Raw genomic sequence first — 25527 nt, 5'->3', positions numbered from 1 at the left:
TGCCAATGCAGTAAGACATAAGAGATGTGTGTGGGTTTGATCCCTGGCATGGCAACCCACTCCAGCATGCTTGCCTGGAGAATCCCATGGACAGAGGAACCTGGTGGGCTCTAGTCTAGAGTCGCAAAAGAGTCAGACATGACTGAAGCAACTTAGCACACACTTCCCCGCTAGCTCAGCGGTACAGAATCCGTCTGCCAAAAGTTTGATCCTTGGGTTGGGAAGATTCCCTGGAGAAGGAAATGACAACCCATTCCAGTATTCTTGCCTGGGAAATCCCATGGACAGAGGAGCTACAGTGGGCTACAGTCCATGGTGTCACGAAAGTCAGACACGACTTAAGTGACTAAAACAACAATAACATCCCCCTAGGATGGACTTAGGACACCTTATCCCAGCTTCTATCTAACAGAATCTCTCCCAACTCAGCCCTCAGCCAACAGAAGCCTGGTCATTTATTAACTCAACTGGGAAAGAGGGCGGGGATGCTGGGGACACATGAGCTGAATCCCTGATGGCTGAGGAGCGGATTTTCCCAAACACATGGTCACAATATCTTTTTCGCGTCTCCTGAAAGCTTTTAGACAGATCTGAGCCCTGACAGCTAGCTAGCTCAGTAGCCAATTAGCGCCTACCACTCTTTAACTGATTTTCAGTTTAGAGACTTCTCAAAAATAGGCTGGAACTGTTCTTTTCGGCTTAGGCTCAAGTCCCGGGTGGTAGTATATATTTCCATGCATGGAACAATACTATACACAAACGAAAACCAGGGCAGGCAAAGCGCAGGGCTCGTGGCACTGAAAAGCCTCCAACTCGACGCGCCTCCTTTGTAAGATGATGCTGTCTCGAGCTACAAGGAGGAAGACAAATGATCGGCGCACACCTGCTCCTTAGAATGGTTCGCTGCTAAAGAGCTGGAGCCTGGAAAAGCACGAGGCTCAGCCGAGCATTACATCACCGCACTGAGCCAGGTCCTCATTGAAACCCCAGGCACAGGGACGAGTAAAGGAGCCCCACATGGCACCCCGAGTCCCTACTACAACACACAGGCCAATGCCTGGAGTCCTTTCATCTACACATCAATGGCTCCCGGGACCACTTCACCGCCTCCCCACCCCCAAGCCCCCACTAAACACTCTTCTCTGAAACACATTCTTCTCTTTGGGAAAGGAGAGCAGGTAAGGCGGGGGTGACCTGCAGCCAGATCTATTCAATAAGCCCCATCCTCCAGACAGGCCCAAGTAGGTAATGGAGATGACCATTTAAAAACGGGAATCCTAATAAACACCCACCCAGTATAAAGGCCCCATTGGCTCTTGGTTTACAGAAACTGGATGCACAGTCAAACGCTGCTTCCACCAATGGACCAATGACAAGACTGGCTGGCTTTACTAATAATAGGGAGCAGCCTTGTCCTCCGATGTTCACCAGTCAGCGTGTGGACGCTTGGGTTAATCCGACTGAACGTCTAGCAACGATGCTCCACGCCATCCGTCTAGCTATGTGAGTGGCTGCCCCTAAACTGGTCTGTCTCCATGGGCACGGCACTGCCACCCTCAAGGATTCTTCCCATGAGGCCCTCGTTAATGCCCGGCTGTTGCCTTTGCAGGAAATACCACTGTGCCGGGGGGAGGGGGAGGCGGTGTTATGATGCAGGGAGAAGACCCCCAAGCACGCACTGGGCTGCTGAACAACCATCAAATTCCAGGGGGGTCATTTCTGCCCTCAGGAATCTCCAGGGGCTGCCAGATGCTCATTCCAGAGCGGGGCGCGAAACACTACAAGGGGAGCCACCAGGTAAAAACCACGCTAGGCTGCCCGAGAACGTCAGGGACAGCCCTAGCTCCAGGCTGCACGGGGCATCAGGGGAGAGGATACTAACAAAGCCCCAGCACCCTCTCCTCCTGGGAGGATTCCGGGGGCCCTCCGGGGCGACGGGCGGAGCACTTACATTGCCTCGGAAGCCTCCTGGTTCAGGTCGCTGGCTGGGACTGGCTGCAGAGACTGCGACCCTCCCATCCTCGCTGCGCCCTGGAGTGCAGGCTAGCCGCGAGCAGGGCCAGCGTCCTGGCACGGTACCTCCAGCGGGAGCCCGGGGTGGGCCGGCCGGCGGCCGGGGCTGCTGCACTGCAGATGGGAGCAGCTGTTGGCATCCGGGGCGGCGGCGGCGGGGAGCTGCGGCTTCGGGGCCCGAGCCGGAGCCCGGGGAGCGAGCGCCGCGGAGGTGTGCGCGCGAGGGTGGCCGGCGCGCGCCCCCAGTGTGTGCGCGAGGGTGGCCGGCGCGCGCGGCTCTGCCCGGGGCGCGCGAGTGAGAGCGTGAGCGCCGGCGGGGTCCGAAGGGATCTGCTCTTAAAGCCCCCGGCAGCTTGGCTCCCGCGTAGGACACGGTGATGTCATCATCAGCGAGCAGCCCCCGACGCCCGCATCTTCACAAAGCTCCAGCGCTGGCTCGGGAAACCGGGCCGGGGGGAGGGAGGGCGGAGACCCTCCCTCTACCCCCGAGTCGCCTCCCCCAGCCTCCCGCAGCCTCGCCCGGATCGCCGGCATTGTCTGGCTTGGAAATGCAAATACACTTCGGGCCCGCGAGTCGGGGGGGCCCCAGGGGGGAGGGCCGCGGTGGTCCGGGCCGGGCAGACCATTGTGAGGGGCGGGGGGGTATCCTCTTCCCGGCCGGCTCACCCCTCCCGGAGGGAGGCAATGGACTCTCCCAGGGCTGGGCGGGCAGGTAAACAGGCTGCAGCGGAAAATGTGCTAGTCGCTTGCAGTGTCCCGGTGGCTTCTGCTTCCTTCAGGCTGAGGCCTGTACCAGGGAGATGCGAGGGCCTGGCTCCCGGGTCCCCACCTCACCTGAACCCAGGTCCGGCCTCCAAGGACACAGTTTGGGGGTAGGGCGGATTGGGGCAAGCCTGCTACTGAGTCTGCAGCACCCACCTCCCCCATCTTTGGCCACCACAGGAAGCTCCACGGAGATGCCCCTTGCAAAGGCTCGCTCCCAACCATCAGAGGTCAGGCCAGCTGAGAGGGCCCATCCGTGTCAGGCCCTTAAGACCACAAGAGTGTCCAGGGAAACGGCAGCTCTCCATGACACACCATCTAACCGTCCATCTCCATGACTGGGAGCCCAGACCGGGGCCTGCAGGAATGTCTGTGACACCCCATTCAGTACCCCCAGCCCCCACCCCATTCCTCTGCTGAGGCAACCTGTGCCCCGCTAGCCAGGCCTCCTCTCCCGGCTCTGGCTGCTCCCAAACCCTCCAGACTTGCTGGGGCTCCTGGGCCTCCTCCTCTCAGGCTACTCAAGAAAGATTTCATCTCCTTTTGGTTCAGGAGGTTTGGGGGCCCACCTGGAAACTGACCATCCATCCCCATTCTGAGCTCCAATCAGACTCACAATGGAATTAAAGTGGAACCTCTGAGGAAATAGCAACCCACTCCAGGATTCTTGCCTAGGAAATCCCACCAGGAAAGCCCAGCCGGGTGGGCTACGGTCCACAGGGTCGCAAAAGAGTCAGACAAAACTGATCTCCTGAGCACATCTGATGTGTAAGCTGAAAGCTCGTCTCCATTTTCCCAGCATATCTTTACCCCACAGCAGAGTCAGCCTAAAATGCATCTATATTGTGGCCAAAACAAAAATAAAAGGGAAACAAAATTGCTCAAAACATTGTGAAATGTCCTCCATACACTGTTTCCTAAAACTGTGGCTGAGGATATTTGGACGGCTACTTTTGAAGTTGTGACTCAAACGTCAAGATGGTTCCAGAGCTATATGGTGGGCTGACTTTCCTCTGCTGATATTTAAAATTAGTGTCAAACAGAGACCCAGAAAGTCAGAATTGTTTCCTGGGCTGCAACAACATGAAACGTCCAGGCAACACTGAGAAGGTTGACTTTCTCGAATTTATATGAAAATAGCTAATGATCGTATCAGCCTCAAAGAGAAGGTGACTGTCAGGGGGTGGCCGGGTGAGGCTTGCTCCTGAAAGCATGTCCCATAGCCTGTCACTCATTGTCAGTGCCAGGAGTCATCTGGTGGCAGGGATTCTGAGCTTTGCTCCTCCGGTCATTCTCAGCACCCCGAGGGTTTGTTTTTTTGTCAGAAAACAGACCTCTTGGGCCTCAGATGCTGCTGGAAATCCAAAAAACCTTACCACGTGGAGTGAAAAACTTCATAAGTGCTAACCTAGGGAAAGCTATGACAAACCTAAACAGCATATTAAAAAGCAGAGGCATCACTTTGCAGACAAAGGTCGGTATGTCAAAGCTATGGTTTTTCCAGTAGTCATGTATGGATGTGAGAGTTGGACCATAAAGAAGGCTGAGCAATGAAGAATTGATACTTTTGAATTGTAGTGCTGGAAGAGACTCTTGAGAGTCCCTCAGACAGCAAGGAAATCAAACCAGTCAATTCGAAAGAAAATCAACCCTGAGTATTCATTGAAAGGACTGATACTGAAGCTGAAGCTCCAAAACTTTGGCCACCTGATGCGAAGAGCCAACTCATTGGAAAAGACCCTGAGGATGGGAAAGATTGAAGGCAGGAGGAGAAGGGGGCGACAGAGGATGAGATGGTTGGATGGCATCACCGAATGGATATGAATTTGAGCAAACTCGGGGAGACAGTGGAGGACAGAGGAGCCTGGTCTTCTGCAGTCCATGGGGTCCCAAAGAGTCAGACACAACTTAGCAACTGAAGAACAACAAACGTAGACTCGACCTTTTGAGGAAAGTGACCACTTCCCTGAGCATTGATGGCATGAATGGCCTGCAGCCAAACCCAGCCCTAGGAAAATACACAGGGAAAAAATGAGAAACAACAATTAGAACTCATCCACTAATTTTTTTTTCACAACACACAAAAGCACAGAACCTTCCAAGTGTCCTGATCCGTAACAGGTAGGGGTCTGCTGCAATAACTAGAGAGGGCTTTGAAATGAGACGGGAGATCAAATCCTGACTTCTCCCTGGTTTGCTGTGTGGCCTTGAGCCAACTGCTTGGCAGTACTGAACCACTGCTTCCTCGGCTGGCAAGAGGGAGAAAGCATCTATTTTGCAGAGTACTGAGAAAACTGAATTATATATATGACAGCCCGGGACCAGGACTGACTGGTGCTTGAGCAATGTTAATTTTCCTTCCTTCTTGATTAGAAACATTTTCCCCTAAGCACAGCACCACGTAGAAAATGAGGGGGCATTACGGCAAAGGGCTTTTATTTAGAGTCTCAACAATCGTAAAGTTACGACCTAGCAACACTTCATTTATGTGTCACTGACACCATCACAGTGATGTTAACAACATGGGCAAGAACCAGGGGGAAAACAAATACAATCTGGATGCCATTGAGGTCAATGCAATTGAAATCTGTGCGTTCCTAGTTTGTATAATAAACTTCTGGAAGAACTTTTCAGACTTTCATTTAAGACATTTAATGTTTACTTTACACACAGTTTAAAACAAGCCTGCGGACTTCCTTGGCGGGCCAGTGGTTACCACGCCGCACTTCCACTGCAGGGGGCATGGGTTTGATCCCTGGTCAGGGAACTAGGATTCCTGCCTGCCACACAGTGCAGCCAAAAAATAATAAAAATAAAACAAGCTTGGTTATCTAGTCATTCAGCCTACAGAAAAAAAAAAAAAAAAGGAAAACGTAAAAAACATGGAGGGGGGAGTGATTAGAGAGGAAAAGAGCTATGCTATGGACTGAATGTGTCTCCCCCCAAAATGTCATATGCTGAAGCCCTGATATCCAGTTTGATGGTATCCAGAAGGGGCCTTTGGGATGTAATTAGGGTTAGATTAAGTCACAAGGGTCTAGCATCTCTGACTCAATGGATATGAATCCGAGCAAATTCTGGGGAACAGAGAAGGACAGGGAAGCCTGGCATGCTACAGTCCATCCATGGGGTCGCAAAGAGTCAGACACAGCTTAGAAACCGAACTACAACAACAAAAGGAGAAAGAGACACATAATCTCTATGCTATTTCAGAACACAGCGAGAAGGCAACCAGCTGCAGACCAGAAGCAGGGCTCTCTTTAACAACCTGACCATGCTCGCACCCTGATCTTGGACTTTCTGCCTCACAACTGTGAGAAATCAATGGTTTTGTTGAAGTCACCCGGCCCAAGTTCTTTGTGTTAAAGCAGCCCAAGAGGACCAACCAAGACAGGCTGTTTAAGATACAATGCTAAGGGAGCAAGAATAACTAACAAGAAGGGAAAAGATAAAAAAAAGAAAGAAAGAAACAACTCTCCAAGTTAGACCAAGGAAATTCGAAACAATTTCAGGGCCATTTAACCCAGCTCAAACAAGTCTTAGATCCTGGGTTCTTGTTAGCCACAGGAACCGCTGATAGCACAGAAACCACTGGCAACATCCCACTCTGGCCAGTTTACTGCCTCTGAATCCTCTCTCCCTCACCCACCCCCACCCCAAGTGATGGCCAAGGAAGCTAAGTAATGGGTTTGCACAATAAGAAAGCACAGATTCCACCCCACATTATTAAAATGCAAGCAGCCAGCCTTGCAGTCACACATCCCCTAGTGTATTCAAACCTTCACAGGGCACTGCCCTGGGGCCAGGCCTCTGGCTGGAGCTGAGGCTGTGGACACAAGCTGTCAGTGCCTTCTGCTTGGCCCCGACCTTCCTTCCCAGACGTGCTGCTTTCAGGGGGCTGGGTCCTCCCTTCCTTACCGCCTCTTCATGCCCAGCCCACACTCCAGACTCCACCCTGGCCACCCTGTGAGGGGCAGAGACTGCCACAGCAGGGCACCCCCTCTCTCCATCAAATCAGGGATGCCCAAACTTTCTAACCACGGCCCTTGTTGCTAAGTCGTGTCTGACTTCTGCAACTCCATGGGCTGTAGCCCGCCAGCCTCCTCTGTCCATGGGATTTCCCAGGCAAGAATACTGGAGTGGGGTTGCCATTTCCTGCTCCAGGGGATCTTCCCAAATCGGGGATGGAACCTGCGTCTTCTGCATTGGTAGGTGGATTCTTTACCACTGATCCACCAGGGAGACCCTGAGGTCCCTCCCTCTGTTGGCTTCTGGACCAGAGCATGCGTATTCTAGGATGCTAAAGGTAGGCTAAGCCCACTTAGATGGGCTCCTCTGCCAACCCTCCTACTGATGTCCCCAAGACATCCTAGAAACCTAGATAAACCAAGGAATGCACCCATCATTTCTAGAACAATTAGAGATTCCATATATACTAGTGCACTTAGCATCTGCCTGGCCTATAGAATATGAGTCTGTTCTCAAGTTACTTCCTGACACATACGTAGCAGAAAGTTCAGCAAACCTGCCCAATCCCTGTAGCTGAGAGATAAGATATATGATACAGACTCTGAAATCCCACTCGGGTCCAAGGAACTGAACCACACATAGTCAAAAAGGGCAAGTAATTTGAAGCACCTCTGACACCCCAAGGAAAACACACTTAAGCGGCTTTATCTTTGTCTCCAGCCTCAGGGAAGTCTCCAGTTGCCATAGCAGCAACGCTCTCCAAACAGGACCAATGGACCCCGTGCTGCTAATTAGCCTGTGCACACTTGCTAAAAGAAAGTAGGTCAGATCACAGGAAAATCCATCTGGAGAGCACTGGGAATGTAAATACAGATGGAAAATGGGCCCAGGCAAGGTCCTGTTTCTTCAAGTCTCTCACGATCACCATCATGGGCGAGGGGCAGGGGGGCGCAGCTAGTCAGGGGATGACAAAGAGGCTGCACAAAAGCACGTAGACCTTCTCTTTAGGAAGCTGACCTTTCCACAGGCTCTAGCATCACCACCCGCTTGCAACTTGTTCCTTCATCTGAGACCCAGAAAGTCCAGCTTGTCACTTACTGCCTTGTCTAAAATTGCAAGAGCTGCAGACTTTCCTGGTGGTCCAGTGGCTGGGACTCCACGCTTCCAATGCAGGGGACCCAGGTTCGTTCCCTGGTCAGGGAATTAGATCCCACATGCCGCAATAAAAATCGAAGATCCCAACTGAGACCCGGCATAGCCAAATAAATAAAATTAAAAAAAAAAAAAAACTGTAAGATCTGGGAGCTGAACTCAGACCCCAGTTCAGGCCCTCATTCAGCAACCGTAGGTAAACAGGAGCCTGAGACAAGCGAAGCTGACCAGCAAACAGGAGACTGGCCTGCAGGTCAAGAGTGGCATGTTGCTGGCACTCTATCCATCCAGGTGTTATGCTTTGGGGTTGGTCTTCCTGGGCTTTTGGAGACACAGCTTTTACATCACACGGCCTTGCTCCAAAAGTTGTCCACTGCCTTCAGGAGAAAGTCCCAATTCGATATCCTGGCCTTGATCCCAACACTGGGTCCATCCTACATTGGAGCAGGGCCAAGGTCCTCACTGTGCAACCTCAAGCTGAGGAGGTGCCACTCCCCAGCCTCTGCAGGACCCCCTATTCCTCCTGTGCATCCGGCCAGCTTCTACGAGGGGCAAGTCTCCTCCAGCCCACAGATGTCCCCCCTGCCGCTCCACCGCCAGCAAATTTTAGCTTTGGTGCTTGCTTGCCTCGTCGGAATCTCACTGTATCCTTTGTCTGGTGTCCCTGCTCTCCGGCCTGCCTGGCAAAAGTCTTCAGTCTTCCGATGAATAGAGAAAAGGGAGGAGCTTGTCGGGCTTCCCAAGTGGTTCAGTGGTAAAGAATTCATCTGCCTATGCAGGAGATGTAGGAGACTTGGGTTCGATCCCTGGATCGGGAAGATCCCCTAGAGTAGGAAATGGTAGCCCACTCCAGGATTCTTGCCTGGAAAATCCCATGAATGGAGGAGCCTGGCAGGCTACAGTCCATGGGGTTGCAGAGTCGGACATGACTGAGCACACAGAAGATTGTCAGCTTCCCTCATTTTCAGATCTAACCATCTTCTACACTCCCACTTTAAATCCCACGTGGTCACCCTGGGGAGTCTGAGTGGTTAACTTGGGCTGAAGAGCCAGCTCAGGTAGAACCCCATCTTCTCCAGGGTTCTCTTGCTCATTCTTTGAAAAGGGCTGATCTATGCTTTTTTCACTTCCTTTATCATATTTACACCTGAGATCTTTCAAAGATCCTTTCAAGCAAGGACCACTCCAACAGCTACTCTTCATGGGGGAAAAATTCATTTCTGTTATTATGCAGCAATGAAATTAAAAGATGCTTGTTCCTTGGAAGGAAAGCTATGATAGACCTAGACAGCCTATTAAAAAATGCAGACATCACTTTGCCGACAAGGGTCCGCATAGTCAAAGCTATGGTTTTTCCAGTAGTCGTGTACAGATGTGAGAGCTGGATCATAAAGAAGGCTGAGCACCAAAGAACTGATGCTTTCAAACTGTGGTGCTGGAGTAGACTCTTGAGAATCCCTTGGACAACAAGGAGATTCACCCAGTCAAACCTAAAGGAAATCAATCCTGAATATTCATTGGAAGGACTGATGCTGAAGCTGAAGCTCCAATACTTTGGTCACCTGATGCAAAGAGTTGACTCACTGGAAAGGACCCTTGTGCTGGGAAAGATTCTGAAGACAGGAGGAGAAGGGGATGACAGAGGATGAGATGGTTGGATGGCATCACCAACTCAATGGACATGAGTTTGAGCAAAACTCCGGGAGACAGTGAAGGACAAGGAAGCCTGATGCTGTAGTCAGTCCATGGAGTCCCAAAGAGTCGGACGTGACTCAACAACTGAACAACATGATACAAGGTAAAGGCTGAGGATTTTGCTATTAGGTCCAGGAAGGCAACCCAGAATGTGCTAGAAAAGGAATCAGTAAAGAGAGATACGACTCATCTTTTTTTTTTTTTCTGGGTCTTAGTTGTGGCATGAGGGATCCTCACAGCTGAATGCAGGCTCTTTAGCTGCAGCATGTGGGATCTAGTTCCCTGACCAGGGATCAAACCCCAGACCCCTGCATTAGGAATGTGGAGTCTTAACTGCTGGACCACCAGGGAAGTACCAAGACTCACTTTTATTTTAAAATTAAGAATTCAGGATACATTTTACATCTTTGATTCCTACAAGAAGGAAGGAAAGCAGGCCAACACTAAAACCCAGAGCTATGCAAAAGTTAGGACAGCACTGTGTTAAGAAGTCTCATCACATATGAAAAAGAAATCAGTAACACAAACACCACATCCCAAAAGATTAAATGAAAGCCTTAAAATCCTTCTTTCTTTACCCAATAAATTTAGCTCTTTTGAGATGAAAAGGGTAGAAGATACTCTTGAGATAACATTTTAGAAAATATATCCTACCTCATTTCAAGAAATGACTCAAGCTTGCAACTCAAGACAGCAAAAGAATCTTGAAAGAAAAGTTAGATAAAAGCCAGAGAGAATGAGCTTATCCTGAAAGGACTTACCTGAGCCCTGGTTGGAGTCAGCTGCAGGCCTGGATCTAACTTCCCCAGCAGCCAAAGCAAAAAGGAAATCAAGACTGAATATTCATTAGAAGGACTGATGCTGAAGCTGAAGCTCCAATACTTTGGCCACCTGATGTGAACAACTGACTCGTTGGAAAAGACCCTGATGCTGGGAAAGATCGAAGGCAGGAGGAGAAGGGGATGACAGAGGATGAGATGGTTGGATGGCATCACCGATTCAGTGGACATGAGTTTGGGCAAACTCTGGGAGATGATGATGGACAGGGAAGCCTGGTGTGCTGGTCCATGGGGTGTCAAAGAGTCAGATGCGACGGAGTGACTGAACAACAGCAGCAAGGCACAAAGGAAAACCGTCATTTTCAGTTACACGATTCATAAAACCCAGCAGATTTTTTTTAACTGCCATTCCAAGGATAAACAACTTTTTGCATGACTGCCATTCTCAATATGTTCATTCCTATGGGTTCTCCATCAGGAGACGGTGTATACAGTAGACAGTGCCTTCAACAATCTCCTTCCACCAACAGGATCTTCAGTTCCATGTGGCCACTTCAGCAAGCACATCAGCAGCCACCCAGCTCCTCCAGCAAGTAATAAAATCAGAAGTTCTGGGAAGAATGGGGACTTCCCTGGTGGTCCAGTGGTTAAGACTTTACCCTCCTTTGCAGGGGGGTGAGGGTTTGATCCCTGAACAAACCCTTGGGGAGCTAAGATTCCCACATGCCTCATGGCCAAAAAAACAAAATATGAAACAGAAACAATACTGTAACAAATTCAATAAAACTTTACATATGGTCCACATCAAAAACAATGTTGAAAAAAATAAATGAAGTTCCCTGAGGATATATTTCTTGTTGGCCCATCCTACAGAGAGGGCCCCCCCCCCCCCCCCTGCCACCATCTATGCTCCCGAAAAGACTCAAATGTTTCTAGTTACATAAGGCAAAAGTTACATAGAGGAAGCCAAGGTCAGCCTCGGAAGATGTTCATCAACAAAGCAACCACTTCTGGACTCAGCTGCCCCTCACTTCCTCCTGGCTTCACAAGTCCTTGCCAGTTGTCTCTTGTTGACTGTGGGGAAACAAACACCACCACCAACTGCAAAGGAAACTGCAAACCTAGCAGAAACTGTAAGACACCATTAAGTGGACGAATCTGATCCCAAGGAAGTGGGCAAAAGCCGCCCAGAGCCGCTGAGAAACGGCGATCTGTGAACAACCCAAGAGGAGAAACTCTCAACGACGAGGAAGAAGGTAATTTCCAAGAGAGGACGTCCAAGAACAGAGCGAGCCCTTCAGAAAACTGCTGAACCATGTGTATTAAATGAAACATTTATGTTAAAACTGAAGCATTTATGTTAACAGTGACTCTGTTCTTGAGATGCAGGAGTCAAGTGTGAAGAATATGCGAGTCTGAAAATCTGCCAGAAAAATATGGCCAAAATCCTTTGTTCATGCTAAGCATTAACATGTGGTTATCATTAAAGTCCACATTCTGTTAAATATAAATCATTTTCATAATTTTTTCACTTCTTTTTTCAATATCAAGTCCCAATCAAACATTTTCCACACAATCACCTTAAAAGTTAGATTCAGTAAGTGGATTCATGTTAAGTGGCCTTTCTTGGGGAACAATTTTCTTTAGATAATCTGGACTCCTTCCTGTAGCTACTTTTATCAACTGAGTTTAAGATCATAGGCAAAACCAAACAGGTAGACATTTGGCCAAATAAAACTCCAACCTCCGGAGTCCAAGCTTCTACGCAGAAATAGTGGAGTTTCATTCAAACCTGGGAATAGAAAACCAACCTGGATGTCTGGGGTCAAAAACATAACCAGTGAAATCCATCTTTCTTCCCAGAGAACTATTTCCAAGAAGAACCAAATATTCCAGAAGCACTGTAAAAACATTTCAGTCCTTGTTAGAAGAGCTTAAATATTGTATTTGATTGGACTGTTGATGTGTTAATCCACAGAGTTCCTCTAGAGCTTAAGCTTACTGGTTTTAGAGGCTACTGTGTACCAGGAATAAGAGGTCCTTTAAAGAGGACATCCAAGGGGTAAACAGAGATGGAACCTCCCCCACTGCCAAAATGGACAGCAAAGCTGGCTGGAGAAACGGGTTGAGAAGTGTGGGTGTCACCCCTCTGGACTGGGGGAGGTCTCTCCTCCGCGGCACCACAGTGGCCGTTCAGCGGGGAAATGCGTCCAAGATGGAAGTGCAGGCAAGCACGGGCCGGAGTGCTAGACTCTGTGGCCCTTGCCTCGCCGGGCCCCTGGGACGACCCCTGGCCTGCAGCAGCGGCCCCTTCAGGAAGGCGGGCGGGCTGTCAGCTACTCTGGAATCACTGATTTCCTTCCCACGCCCGACGAGCAGCTTGACACAGCCTGGCACGGGGCTGCCCTACTTGTGAGCGGAGCAGTGGAAGCCGAGCACCGAGGCCCAGAACTGCTGACTCAAGGCTCTGGGATAGAAGAGAAATGCAGAACGGCTGGGCCAGAAATAGCAGCCGTGAGCATCTTCTGAGAGATAATTCACATAGCATCTGAGAGCAGAGGGGGTGAATGAGTGTGTGCGTGTGTGTGCAGGCATGTGTGTGTGTGTGTGTGTGCAGGCCTGTCTGCGTGTGCAGGCCTGTATGCATGTGCAGGCCTGTGTGCGTGTGTGTGCAGGCCCGTGTGTGTGTGCAGGCCCGTGCGCGTGTGCAGGCCCGTGTGCATGTGCAGGCCTGCGTGCGTGTGCAGGCCTGTGTGTGTGTGCAGGCCTGCGTGCGTGTGCAGGCCTGTATGTGTGTGCAGGCCTGTGTGTGTGTGCAGGCCTGCGTGCGTGTGCAGGCCTGTATGTGTGTGCAGGCCTGTGTGTGTGTGCAGGCCTGCGTGCGTGTGCAGGCCTGTATGTGTGTGCAGGCCTGTGTGTGTGCAGGCCTGTGTGCATGTGCAGGCCTGCGTGCGTGTGCAGGCCTGTGTGCGTGTGCAGGCCTGTGTGCGTGTGTGTGCAGGCCTGAGTGCGTGTGCAGGCCTGCGTGCGTGTGCATGTGCAGGCCTGTGTGTGTGCAGGCCTGTGTGCATGTGCAGGCCTGTGTGCGTGTGCAGGCCTGTATGTGTGTGCAGGCCTGCGTGCGTGTGCAGGCCTGTATGCGTGTGCAGGCCTGTGTGTGTCAACCCATGTGCTACCAAACCCTAAAAACGCGTCCTGCTTTTCACAACCACCCCACAGGCCCTGTCTGTAATTCCCAAGGCACTTGCCCGTCTGTCACTGGATGTAATTAGTTTTTACCCGTGCCTGAGGAGAAGGGATTATTTTTCCCCAATACTCAGATTTTTAAGAATTGATCTCTCCACGGGAAGACAGTCTTTCTATGACAACAGACTGACCCAATTCTGCCTCATCCCGTCGACCTTAAGAAAACGTGTGAGAGACATTTCTAGGTCTCCTGACAGCTTTCAGAGGCTGATGACTTATAAAAAGTTCAGTGCAGAGTAAGTGCATGGTATATTCAATTTTTTTTTTTTTTGCATCTCTTTAAGCCATTAATCCAGAGGAAGATGAAGGGGTCCCACTTCATGTGAACATTTCCGTGGGGCAGTGACTGTCCATCCTGGGAACATGCCTCTGGTCCCCCAGCATCAGGAGTACCAAAAGGGTGTGGCTTCCTGGTTTCTGGAAGGTCAGCTTCGCTCTCCAGAGGGGCCTGCTCTGACCCTTACAAACCAGGGGGTGCCGCCATCCCCAGGCACCCCCAGCACACAGCTGTTCCTTACAAAGCAGAAGTCTGGGCCAGGTCCGCTCCCGGAGGGCTGAGGCCACGCCACCCACGTGCCCCACAGAATGCCCCGTGCCGGCACTCGGAGACCTTCAACAGCTATGGATGGACAGACGGGTGGACAGATCTGTACTTAAGAGGCACAGAGGAGAGAGGCAGAAACCAAAGTCCTCTCCCAGGGAGGCCAGAGCTGAAGGAGGATCAGCGGAGTGACGCCGAGGACGACGTCTTCTCACTGGTTCTCACTGGTATCCCACGCAAGTGCCAGCCCCGCCACCAACCTCATCACCCTCCTCAATAGCAAGTCCTGATTCCTGTTTGTGTGATACTGGGAGAGACGGCTAGGCTGGGTGCCCAGGAATGAGGCCTGACTTAAACTCTTCCCCAGACACCTAAATCAAAAAGGTGAGTGGGGAATGTTTTCACTTATCCGAATCCTTAAACTGACCCAAAGAAGTTACTTGACCCTCCTGTTCCTGTTTTCTCATCTGTGCAGTGGAAATAATAATACTCGTACCTTCCCACCAACATGGACAGTGTAAGATTTAAATGAGATGATATGTGAAAAGTTCTTAGTACAGCAGCGCCAGGCATACGGCAAGTGCTCTATCCACATTACCTGCTGCTGCGGCTGTTTTGTGAAAAAGCAAGAGTCACTGTGTCCAGTGGAGGACTCAGTGTCCCTCCTTCCCTGACTTTTAAAGGTTTTAACAGCATCTCTGGGACACCCAGCCCAGAACGCCTCATTCAGGAGTCAGAAGCTGGCAGGCTCCCTGCAGGAGTCCCAGAGATGACCCAACCCAAATGCCTCCCACTGCAGTTTTTCTCTAGGAGCTTGTGACCTTAGGCAAGGCCTTGACCTCACTGAGCCTCAGCTTTCCCATCTGTACAATGGGGACAATGAAAATGGGGAGCCGTGTTATGGAAACCTCAGAAAGGCCTCAGGCCCCGTGGTTCTGCAAAGCCCCCAGGGGATGATGGTGCTCAGTGAGATGGTTTTAGACAAAGTCAGGATCAAGGCTGCTGATGTGGGGTACAGGGTGGGCAAGTCACCCCCAAGGAGCCAGGAGAAAACACCAGGGGCTCCGTGCTGGGTGGAACCATGTGGGCACTGCACCCCTTCCACCCTGAGCCCAGCCCAGGCAGGATGGGGAGGAAATGCTGGCAGAGGGCTTCGGACCGGGAGACTTGTCCAGGAGCCCCTGCCCAGAATCACAGCCCAGTCGGGAACGGCCATTCCTGCGGGGTCCCCTTCCGAAGAATGTGCCTGTGTCTTTGGGGGTACCACTGTATCCCCAGCCCCTGGCTTCAGGCCAGCCCACAGCAGAATGAACGAATGCAAGCCCGAAAGACCGACTCCTATCCTCCCCAATCCCACGGCCACTGCCCTAGTTTAGGCCACCATCGCCTCCCTTTGGACCATGGTAAGAACTCCAGTGGTCCCGAGACTTCCAGCCTCTCCTCGCCATCCACCTGCCCCTTGGCCTCCAGAGACAGTTCCCCAGACTAAATCCGGCCCTGACTCTCCCCTGCTTAAAAAGAAGAGACAATCCTTTCACTTCGTGGGACTTCCCAGCCTGGCTGCAGATCTGAGAATCCCTGCCACATCCTCCTCCTGGTCCCGCTAGGCTTCTCCCGACCTGCTGCTGGAAACTGCTGAGGCTCCCACCAGGCCTTGCATGTGTGGTTCCTCCTTCCCGAGGTGCCTTCCAGCCCGCTCTGCTGGGTCCCCTGTTCTCAACTCTGCTGGAGAGCCCACATGCTGATCACACTGTGTCTGTCTACACAGCAGCCTTCTCTGCCTGCCCCTGTTCTCCCAGCACCCCTGGGAATTAGGGCAGTCGATGTTGATTAAACGACAGATCAGTTGGTAAAGAATCCACCTGCAATGCAGGAGACCCAGGTTCGATTCCTGGTCGGGAAGATCCCCTGGAGAAGGGATAGGCTACCCACTCCAGTATTCCTGGGCTTCCCTCGTGGCTCAGCTGGTAAAGAATCTGCCTGCAATGCGGGAGACCTGGGTTGGGAAGATCCCCTGGAGAAGAGAAAGGCTACCCACTCCAGTATTCTGGCCTGGAGAATTCCACAGACTGTGTATAGTCCATGGAGTCCCAAAGAGTTGGACACGACTGAGTGACTTCCACTTTTCACCCGTGGAGCACCAGGCGACAGTTTTCACTGACCTCATTTACTCCTCACAGTTAACCTCCAAGAGGTGGGTATAACCCAGACTGATTTCACAGATGGGTCAACAAAGGCTCAGAGTGGTCGGGTAACTTGTCCAAGGTCAGTCAGCTCACAGATGGGCCAGGAGCCCATCTCTCCGACTTTATGCACCCTCCCCTGCGCCGAGTCACACACGGCTATGACACAGAATCCACCCAGGATGTGTGTGCTGAGTGGGTGGATGGACATGAATGAATGGAGGACTGGATGGGGGATGGCCAGACGGACAGACGCATAGAAACCAAGCAGAAGACACACTACAGGATCGCTGAGTCTCAGAGCACTCAGCCCGTCCTGCCGCTGAGAGCATCGGGCCTGCGATGTCATCTCCTGAGTCAAAGTGTAACAGAAATGTACTCACCAACAAAGGCCCTGACAACTGGAGATGGGGGGCCCTGAGCTGAGCATGTCCTGACAAGGAGCCCCTCTCCCACCCTACCTCCCCGGGCTCCTGTCTCTGTCCTGGCTCCTCCTTCGATTTGGGGGTCTACTTCTCCACCTGCTCCTGGCAAGCCCCCCTTGGACCTCCTGCTGGGTCTGAGGGCTCAAATGCATACCCTTGGTTTGGAAGGAAAGCAGCCCTTTTTTTTTGAAAGCAGCTCCTTGAAATGCAAAATCTACAATTATAAAGCGGTGGGCAACCTAACATAGGGTCCAGGACACCACTAGGAGTGGGGAGTGAGCTTGCAGGCTTCTCGCTGCCCTGACCCCTCCCACCACACAGAAGCTGGGCTGGGCAGGCCCTCACTGGCTCCCCAAACTCCCAAGGCCTCCCCCTGCTCCTCACTGAGCCCCAAATCAGGTCAGACTTCCTTCCAGGCTTTGGAGAGGGTCCTGGGACTTCAGCCCAGAGCGGGGGTCTCCCAGCTCTGCTTCAATAAGCAGGGTCAGGGAAGCGCTGCCTGGTGGCCCGCTGTCCGTCTCCCCCCAGGAATGGGGAGAAGAATTTGAGGGCTGGAGCACAGGGCCTGCCCATTCCATGCGGGCGCCGCCCAGACTGGGGAGTTCACCTTCTGCTGCACTGCGTTTGGAGAGGGGGTACCAGCCTCCCTCCCTCCCTGGGCTCCCGGACACACCTGCGCAAACACTGGGAAGCCAAGCAGCTCACAAACACGGGGTCCTGTTCATGAGACTGACTGAAAGCCAGGCAGGCGCAGGTCAGACAGCCTCTGCTGGTCCCGCCAGGATGGGGTCTGCTTGGCAAACAGCCACGTCCAGGCTGCCCTGCAAGAAGCGGGTCTGACAGGCAGGAGTGGCTGCGATGGGCGGTGAGGCCGGCTCAGACCCCAGTCTGCTTGGCGCAGTGGCTCAGCATCAGCAAACCCAAGCATCGTCCTGACCGGCTTCCCTGGTGGCTCTGCGCTGAAGAATCCGCCTGCAAATGCAGGAGACGTGGGTTCCATCTCTGGGTCGGGAAGATCCCCTGGAGGAGGACGCGGCAACCCACTCCAGTATTCTTGGCTGGGAAATCCCATGGACAGAGGAGCCTGGTGGGTTACAGTCCGTGGAATCACAAGAGTCGGACACCACTCAGCAACTAAACCACCACCACCTAACCTCTGAGCTGTGAGTGGACAAACGAACTGGCTCTGCGTGCAAGGATGTGCAGTATTTCTCAAGGGGTTCACTCCTCAGACTTGGCAGGAGGAGGAGACCATCCTACGTGGGGCCAGGGAGCAGGGCTTTCTGCTCCCTCTCCTGCTGGGCAAAGCGCTCAAATCCAGGAGAAGGATTGACAGAGAGCCAAGAGCTCTTGGGGGCTGCCGATGGCAGGCAGGGCGTGGGGACATCTCTCCACACACCCTGGTGAGCCCAGACCTCCGGCCTCTCCCCAAACCCCTGGCTGCATTCAGGGTGGCATTTTTCAGGGGTGTTGTTCCCTGGCCTTCTTGCATCAACATGGAACCAGCTTTCTCCTTGAAAGAAGCTCAGCTGCCTCCCCCCGTCTCATTCCTTCTGGGCCGTCCAGGCGGCTGCTGGCCAGGCTTCCAAGTTACTGTTTCCTTAGGGACAACTGTCCCTGGCAGGCAGAGAGGGAGGTCGGCTCTGATGTGTACTCAGGTTCGCGTCTGCCTGGCCCCACGCATCAACACAGCAGGCTCTTTGCCACAGGCCCCCCGAGGCCCCAAAACCCGCGGTCAGCGGTGGCTGCCTTGGCAAGAGCGAGGGCTCTGGACCTGCATTCCTGGAAATGCTTGATCTTCAGACTCTGTGCCTGGCTGCAGCCTCTCAAAGCTCGATTAATGGCTGCATAACGCCTTCCAAACAGCTTTAGTAGGTCAGAGTGTCTGCTGAGCACAGAGGCCACAGACAGGCCGTGCTGCAGGAGCAAGGAAGGCCAGTCCGAGCGCTGCCACCTTGGTGGACAGTGACCCTCCCAGGACGCGCTGTTTGCTTCGGGCAGGGTTGGGAAGCAGAGAAATTGAAGCTCTCTTTTCTCCTCCCCTCCCTTGGACTCTGTCAAAGTCACATCTGTTCTCCCTGAGGCTTGCAGCCTAATGATTAGCAATGGGCATGGGGGAGGGGTGGGGTGGGAAAACCCCAGAGAAAAGCCATTTGCACTGGAAATGTGGGTTTATGTCATCATTTCCACAGCAGCCATCAGAAGCAGGAGGAGGCTGCAGGAAGTCACCCGGCGTGCTTGCAGGAACAGAACATCTGTCGATTCTGTAATCAGACGTGCCCTCGGCTTTCTTTGTTAAGAGGCCGGGTCTCACTGGCCCTCCTGGTCCCCTCCAAGCCCAAAGAGGGGAAGACAAAGCCACTGCAGTTGCCTGAGCATAAAGAAAACACGAAAAGAGCGTGTACCAACTGCAGCGAGAGAGGCCTGGCTGGAAACGGGCACTGGCGGTGGTTTAGTTGCTCAGTCATGTCCAACTCTCTGTGACCCCGTGGGCTATGGCCTTGCCAGGCTCCTCTGTCCATGGAATTTTCTGGGCAAGAATACTGGAGTAGGTTGCCATTTCCTCTTCTAGGGGATCTTCCCGACCCAAGAATCGAACCCAGATGTCCTGCATTTGAAGGCAGATTCTCTACCCACTGAGCCACCAGGTAAACCTCGAAATCATACTGATGAAGGACGTATCTCTGAATCATGAGACCAGCGGGGACCTCAGACTCTAACCTAGACCTGCATAACAACCTCCATCTCAGTGAAATGAAATTTTCATCTGTGCATTTTTGAAACTTGCTTTGAAAACTTCCAAGGACCTGGCAAAGGCAAAAAGACAGGATTTATGTGGATCCCTGGATCCAGGCCAGGGTGCTTTTGTAAAAAGCAGCCATGGAAAGGATGGAGGGTGGAGCTGGCAACGCTGAAGACACAGTTGAGATGTACTTAGGGTGGTGGGACCACAGCTGCCCCTGGTCCCGTCCAATCCTGGGGGCCCTGATCCGCCCTGAAACCACTCCTGCCCTGCCAAGCAGCTGGAGAGATCCTTCAAAAGTGCAAATCTGCTCAAATCTCTGCCTGCCCTGGGGCTTCTGGGCCTTCTTAAAATAAAGCCCTAAGCGCCAACGGTTCAGTGGTCAGAGTTGGAACAACAATCTGAGTAACCAAATAAAGTAGTATTGTACTGTATAACTCATAAAATAGATACCCTTGAGTCCAGAGTGATATAAATAAATGACTGAATACATGAATAAATGAGGGAGAAGAGACGAATCTCCCATATAAATTTCCAAAAAATTCTGATAGATGACCCCCATAAAAGAAGGGGCACAACGCTCCAGTCTTGAGCTGTGCCCACAGGGACTTCCTTCCAGAGAGGACAATATGGAAAAAGGGGAAAGAGAAGCCTGACAGTGGAGAACTCTGGCAAACACGACCCCAGTCGAACAATCAAGGTCAACGCAAACAGACATAAACCACGCTGAGTAAGCACCCTTGACATCATGTGCTGAAAACAGCATTTAACCTCTGTGATTCCCCCCACACACACCCCAAAACTCTAATCAGGAGAAAAATGTCAGACAAATCTCAACTATGGGACATCCTAAAAACACCTGGCCCGTCTGCCTCAACACTCTCAAGGTCGCCACAAACATGAAAGTCTGAGAGACTGTCACAGCCAAGAGGAACCTAAGGAGACATGGAGACTGAATATCATGTCATGTCTTGGATGGGGTCCTGGGACAGAAAAAAGACATTAGGGGAAAAAAAAATATGGAAATCGGAATAAACTCTGGACTTGAGTTAATAATCATGTGTCAGTATTGGTTCACGAATTGTATCAAATGTACCATGCTATTGTCCCCTGCATCAGCAGGCAGGTCCTCAACCACTGGGCCACCAGGGAAGTCCTCATAGATTTCTTTTACGCATAGTTTTAGATTTACCAGAAAACTGAGACGATAGAATAGAGAGTTCCCATTTACACAAGCGTACTGTGTCCCCTAGTATTAACACCTTAACAATAGCACGGTACATTTGATACAATTCGTGAACCAATACTGACACATGATTATTAATTCAAGTTCAATCCGTCCGTGGTCCAGGAAGATCCTACGTGCCACGGGGCAGCTAAGCCCGTGTGTCACAACTAGGGAAAAGCCCCCACTCCCTCCAACTGGGGAAGCCCGCACACAGCAAAAAAGATCCAGCACGCTCAAAAATAAAGAAATATTAAATAAAGAAAATTTTTTAAAAAGAAATATATTTTAAAAAAATTCCACCAAGAAAAATGATAAAGCCCCCCAATCCCTCCAATGAGCCAGGGTGAGACAACCAGCTGCCTGTGCCCTGGGCCACCCGCGCCTCCTCCACAGGCCCAGCTTCGACAGGACCCTTCAGCTTTGCTCTCGTCTCTATCTCCGAGATTTCTGCAGACGCTGCACTTTCCCCTGCCCATGCATAGTTAAGTCTGCCCAGCCTTCAGCTCTCAGCTTGGAAGTCACCTCCCCTGGGGAAGCCTTCCCTGGCCACCCAGATGGAAAGAGGTTCCTCTGCCACCTGGCACCCCTCTTCTGACCCACTCGCAACTGCTCACTCAGCTGTCTTCCCCAGCAAGCCGTAAGAGCAACAGGGGCAGGGCCTGTCTATGGCCCAGAAAACCCCAAGTTCATACTACTGAACCCTCACATGCATGAATGAATGAGATTCAGAAGCATCCCAGGAAGACTGGCTCCAAGGAACAAACCCCAGGGGTGAGGTAAACCAGATGTATCTTCTGTGCGAGGTTTAAAATGTGGAACCCAGGTGACCTCAGGGAGGGGACCCTGAGCAGACGGGCTAGGTACCGGACTGTACTTAACAGCACAGTCTGGATGACATAGTTGTTTTTGGTGCAGTTTTTGTGTGTGTGTGTGTGATTTCGTCAAAAACTTACTCCAGCCCTTGGATAAGCTTGGTTCTTTTTCCTTTTTTAATGTTTCAAATTTTACTTTTTTAAAAGCTGTACCTAAAGGTAGAGGCTACCCTGAGTGGCAGTTATGGGCTGTCATAACTTTTTTTTAAATTGAGATAAAACTTATTGACTGTGAAATTCATCATTTTCAGATGTGGAGTTCCAAGAACTTTGACATATACAGTCATGTAACCTCCACAACCATCAAAACATGGAACATTTCTATCACCCCCTAAAGGTCGCCCATGGCCTTCTGTAGTCAAATCCCAAACCTAGCTACCAGCCCTGCCAACCACCAACATGGTGTCCATTCCTTACAGCTTTGCCTCTTCCAGAATATCAAATAAATGGACTCACATAACATGTTTTCTGAGTCTGACCTTTCCCACTTAGCATAATATAGTTAAGATTCATCTATTTTGCTGCATGAATCAGTGGTTTGTTTCTTTTCTTGCTGAGCAGCAGTCTATAGGATAAATAGACCAGAATTTGTTTATTCATTTACCAGCTGGTAGACATTTGGGTTGTGTCAGTTTGGGGGTGATTATGAATAAAGTTGCTGTAAACATACAAGTTTTTAGGTAGACACATATTTTCATTTTTAATGGATAAACATCTGAAAGTGGCTTTCCTAGATCGGATGGTAGATGTATGTTTACTTTTTAAGAAACTAAAGGGCAGACTATTTAAGAACCTTACTTCTTTCTTAAATACATTTTTATCAAGCACCTACTATGTCCAAAGGCAAACCAAGAGGGTCTCCCCAAACACCCACGGATGAATGCTCATGCAATCTCACCACCAGAAGCCGGGCTCCCCAGACCTTTCTCGCTCAGTCTGAGGCCAGTAATCACTGGAGCCAGGAGGGGCAGGACGAGGTTCCTGCTCTGCCACTAAGGAGATGAGGGGGCTGCAGATGAATTATCCCACCCATCTGTCTGGGTCTCCACACCAACAGAGTGGCAGGTAGATCTCAGGAGATGATGGGAGGGAAAGAGCTTCTACTCCAAGATGCACCATCCAGAAAAGAGGGACTTGGACTAGCTCCATCCCCACCTACTGCCTCCCCAGTAGTAGACTTTCTGAGGTCACAGGCTACCCATTCTCAACACATCCAGCTGTGTTTAGCTCTACACAAGTTCTTGAACAGAACATTCTATACAGGACTCAGTAGCTAAGCAGAAAAGTTTCTAATCAGCATCAGTTGTTTTGCATAGAAACAGCATTTCTGACTACTTGCTGTGAGGGTTAATTTTAAGCTATGACTTGGCCATCTACTCAGATATTTAGTCAAACACCACTGTAGATGTCACTGTGAAGGTATTTTTTTAGATGAGTCATTATTGTTCAGTCACCCAGTCCTCTTCGACTCTGTGCAACCCCATGGACTGCAGCACACCAGGCCTCCCTGTCCCTCACCATCTCCTGAAGTCTGCCCAAGTTCATGTCCATTGCATCAGTGACGCCATTCAGCCATCTCATCCTCTGATGCCCTCTTCTTCTGCCGTCTGTCTTTTCGAGCATTAGGGACTTTTCCAATGAAAATAGCATTTAACCCAGTAGACTCTGAATAAAGAAGATTACCCTTCATAACGTGGGTGGACCTCACCCATCAGTTGAAGGCGTTACGACAGAAAGACTGAGATCCACCAAGGAAGAGGGAGGTCTGCCAGTACGTGGCCTTTAAACTCCAGTTACAACATCTGTTCTTCCTCAGGTCTCCAGCCTGCTGACCTGCGTTGCAAATCTTGGATTTGCCAGTCTCCACATTTGTATGAGCCAATTCCTTAAAATAAATTTCTCTCTAAAGAGGCAGTGCATGCTAAGTCACTCAGTTGTGTCTGACTTTTTGTGACCCCATGGACTGTAGCCTGCCAGGCTCCTCTGTCCATGGGATTCTCCAGGCAAGAATACTGGAGTGGGTTGCCATTTCCTATTCCAGGCTAAAGAGGCAGACCTCAGAGGTATTACAGGTTTGGTTTCAGACCACCATAATAAAGCAAGTATCACAATAAAGTGAGTCACAAGAATTTTTTGGTTTCCCAATGCAAAAAAGTTATTTTTATACTGCACTATAGACTAGTAAGTGTGCTGTACTATGTGTAAAAAAACCAATGTATATACCGTAATTAAAAAAAATACTGCTAAAAATGCTAATCAGTGAAAAATGCTAATCACTGAGCCTTCAGTGAGTCATAATCTTTTTGCAAGAGTAACATCAAAACTCACTGATCACTTCCTGGTGGTCCAGTGGCTAAGGGGCCTGGAGTTCCATTCCTGGTTAGGGAACCAGACCCCACATGCTACCACTAAAAGTCTGCATACCACAACTAAAGATCCCACATGCCACAACTCAGAGTCGGTGCAGCCACGTAAATAAATAAAATAGGTAAATATTAAAAAGATCACTAGTCACAGATCATAATCACATATATAGTAGTGAGAAAGTCTGATGTGGCACAGAACCATGAAGTGAAAAAACGCTGTTGGAAAAATGTCACCAATAGACTTCTCAACTCAGAGTTGCCACAAGCCTTCACTCCGTAAAAAACTCACTATCTGCAAAGCACAATAAAATAAGTTATGCCTGGATATGTGAGTATATATCCGATTGGTTCTGTTTCTCTGGAATATGCTAATACACCAGTGCTTACACAGGGCATCCCCACAGTTACACGGAGAGTTTACTCGCAAGGGCAAACTTAAGATCAACCACAGGCCAAACGATCATACATGGCATCATGGGTACAAACTGTCAACACCTTCTTGGCACCCTCCTAAATGCAGCTCCCCCACGGCTTATGGGGCAGAGACGGCCAGGCCCCTCCTCTCTGGGGACGGCAGCTAGGAGGGAGAGTTCTCTACAATACCTGCTTAAGTCCTTGGCCAGACGTTGGCAGGAGGGAACGGAAGCTTCGACTCCATCACCAGCTGGGGCGGAAGGCAGAGATGCGTATTCTGAGGCCGGAGCAGTGAGATCCACGCGGGCAGCAGCTGGGATGGTGCTGGGGACACAAAGGGAGAATTATTCCCAGTGGAACTCGGCTCATTAATGGCACATTCATCAGCCCCCCTCACCCCTCCCAACCCACCCACACATTGGCGTGGGGTATTTAAAGACCCAGCACACTGCTGGCCGGGACACCCCACAGGGTTCCCAGGCCTCTGCTTAGACACGGTGGAGGGGGGTGCACCCTCCAGTGAAGCAGCCCCCAGGCCAGGCCGTGAATCCCCCTCCCCACGGAGGCTGCAGAACCTGGGGTTTCTTTGATGGAGCAGCTGGGGTGTCAGAACACTCTGAGTTGTCTTGAGTTCTGTGTGTGTGTTTCATAGGATCATTTCTAATCGCTTTTTAATAAGCAGTGAATCTCTGTGAGTTGAACATTAAAATGCAATTTTGCAAACTCCCCAGGATTTGCCGCCACCAAATCTGAGGCTGAGAAAAGTCAAGGTGGGGCGGCTGATGGGTAATCAAGGAAACTGCAGCAGGGACCTTTCGGGATGCCTTTTCGCCGGTGAAGGCCTTTCAGAGCAGAGCCCTGTCCCTGGTTCAATGGGTGAGTGCCCCCTGCTGGACACACAGGGAAACGCCGGGAGTGCAGGCTGGTCAGCAGGTGGGAAGGCAGGAAGGACGGCCACCTGCAAACACGCCCTTGGAGCCAAAAGGCACCAGGCCTAGAGCTCAGAAGATGTTTTCATTTCCCCCTCTGGCAAAAGCAAGATGAGCAATGCCGCCCACAGACTTCCAGGGAGGGTCAGCCCTCCCAGCCTCTCCAGCTGTCCTCTCGGCTGTCCAGGGTGGGGCTGGAATTAGAAGGGA

At 51.0% G+C, this 25527-nt stretch overlaps 1 protein-coding gene across 16 annotated transcripts in view; it reads right to left on the bottom strand.

Annotated features, from left to right (window-relative positions):
* The window catches only part of TACC2 (transforming acidic coiled-coil containing protein 2), a 227728-nt gene that overhangs the window by 75062 nt on the left and 127139 nt on the right, over window positions 1–25527 (bottom strand). For 13 of the 16 annotated variants that reach the window (XM_070470314.1, XM_070470321.1, XM_070470316.1 and 10 more), the window contains one exon: window positions 24578–24712. In XM_070470314.1, coding sequence (XP_070326415.1) covers window positions 24578–24712 — 135 coding nt within the window. Of the gene's footprint in view, window positions 1–1951; window positions 2595–24577; window positions 24713–25527 lie in introns of those variants that run through there. The other 3 variants (XM_070470328.1, XM_070470329.1, XM_070470327.1) reach the window with 2 other exon arrangements.

The sequence above is a fragment of the Odocoileus virginianus genome, chromosome 7 (genome assembly GCF_023699985.2).
Source record: "Odocoileus virginianus isolate 20LAN1187 ecotype Illinois chromosome 7, Ovbor_1.2, whole genome shotgun sequence".
NCBI classification, from domain to species: domain Eukaryota; kingdom Metazoa; phylum Chordata; class Mammalia; order Artiodactyla; family Cervidae; genus Odocoileus; species Odocoileus virginianus.
The sequence above is the reverse complement of the archived record's forward strand: the minus strand, read 5'-3'. Positions and strand labels throughout refer to the sequence as shown.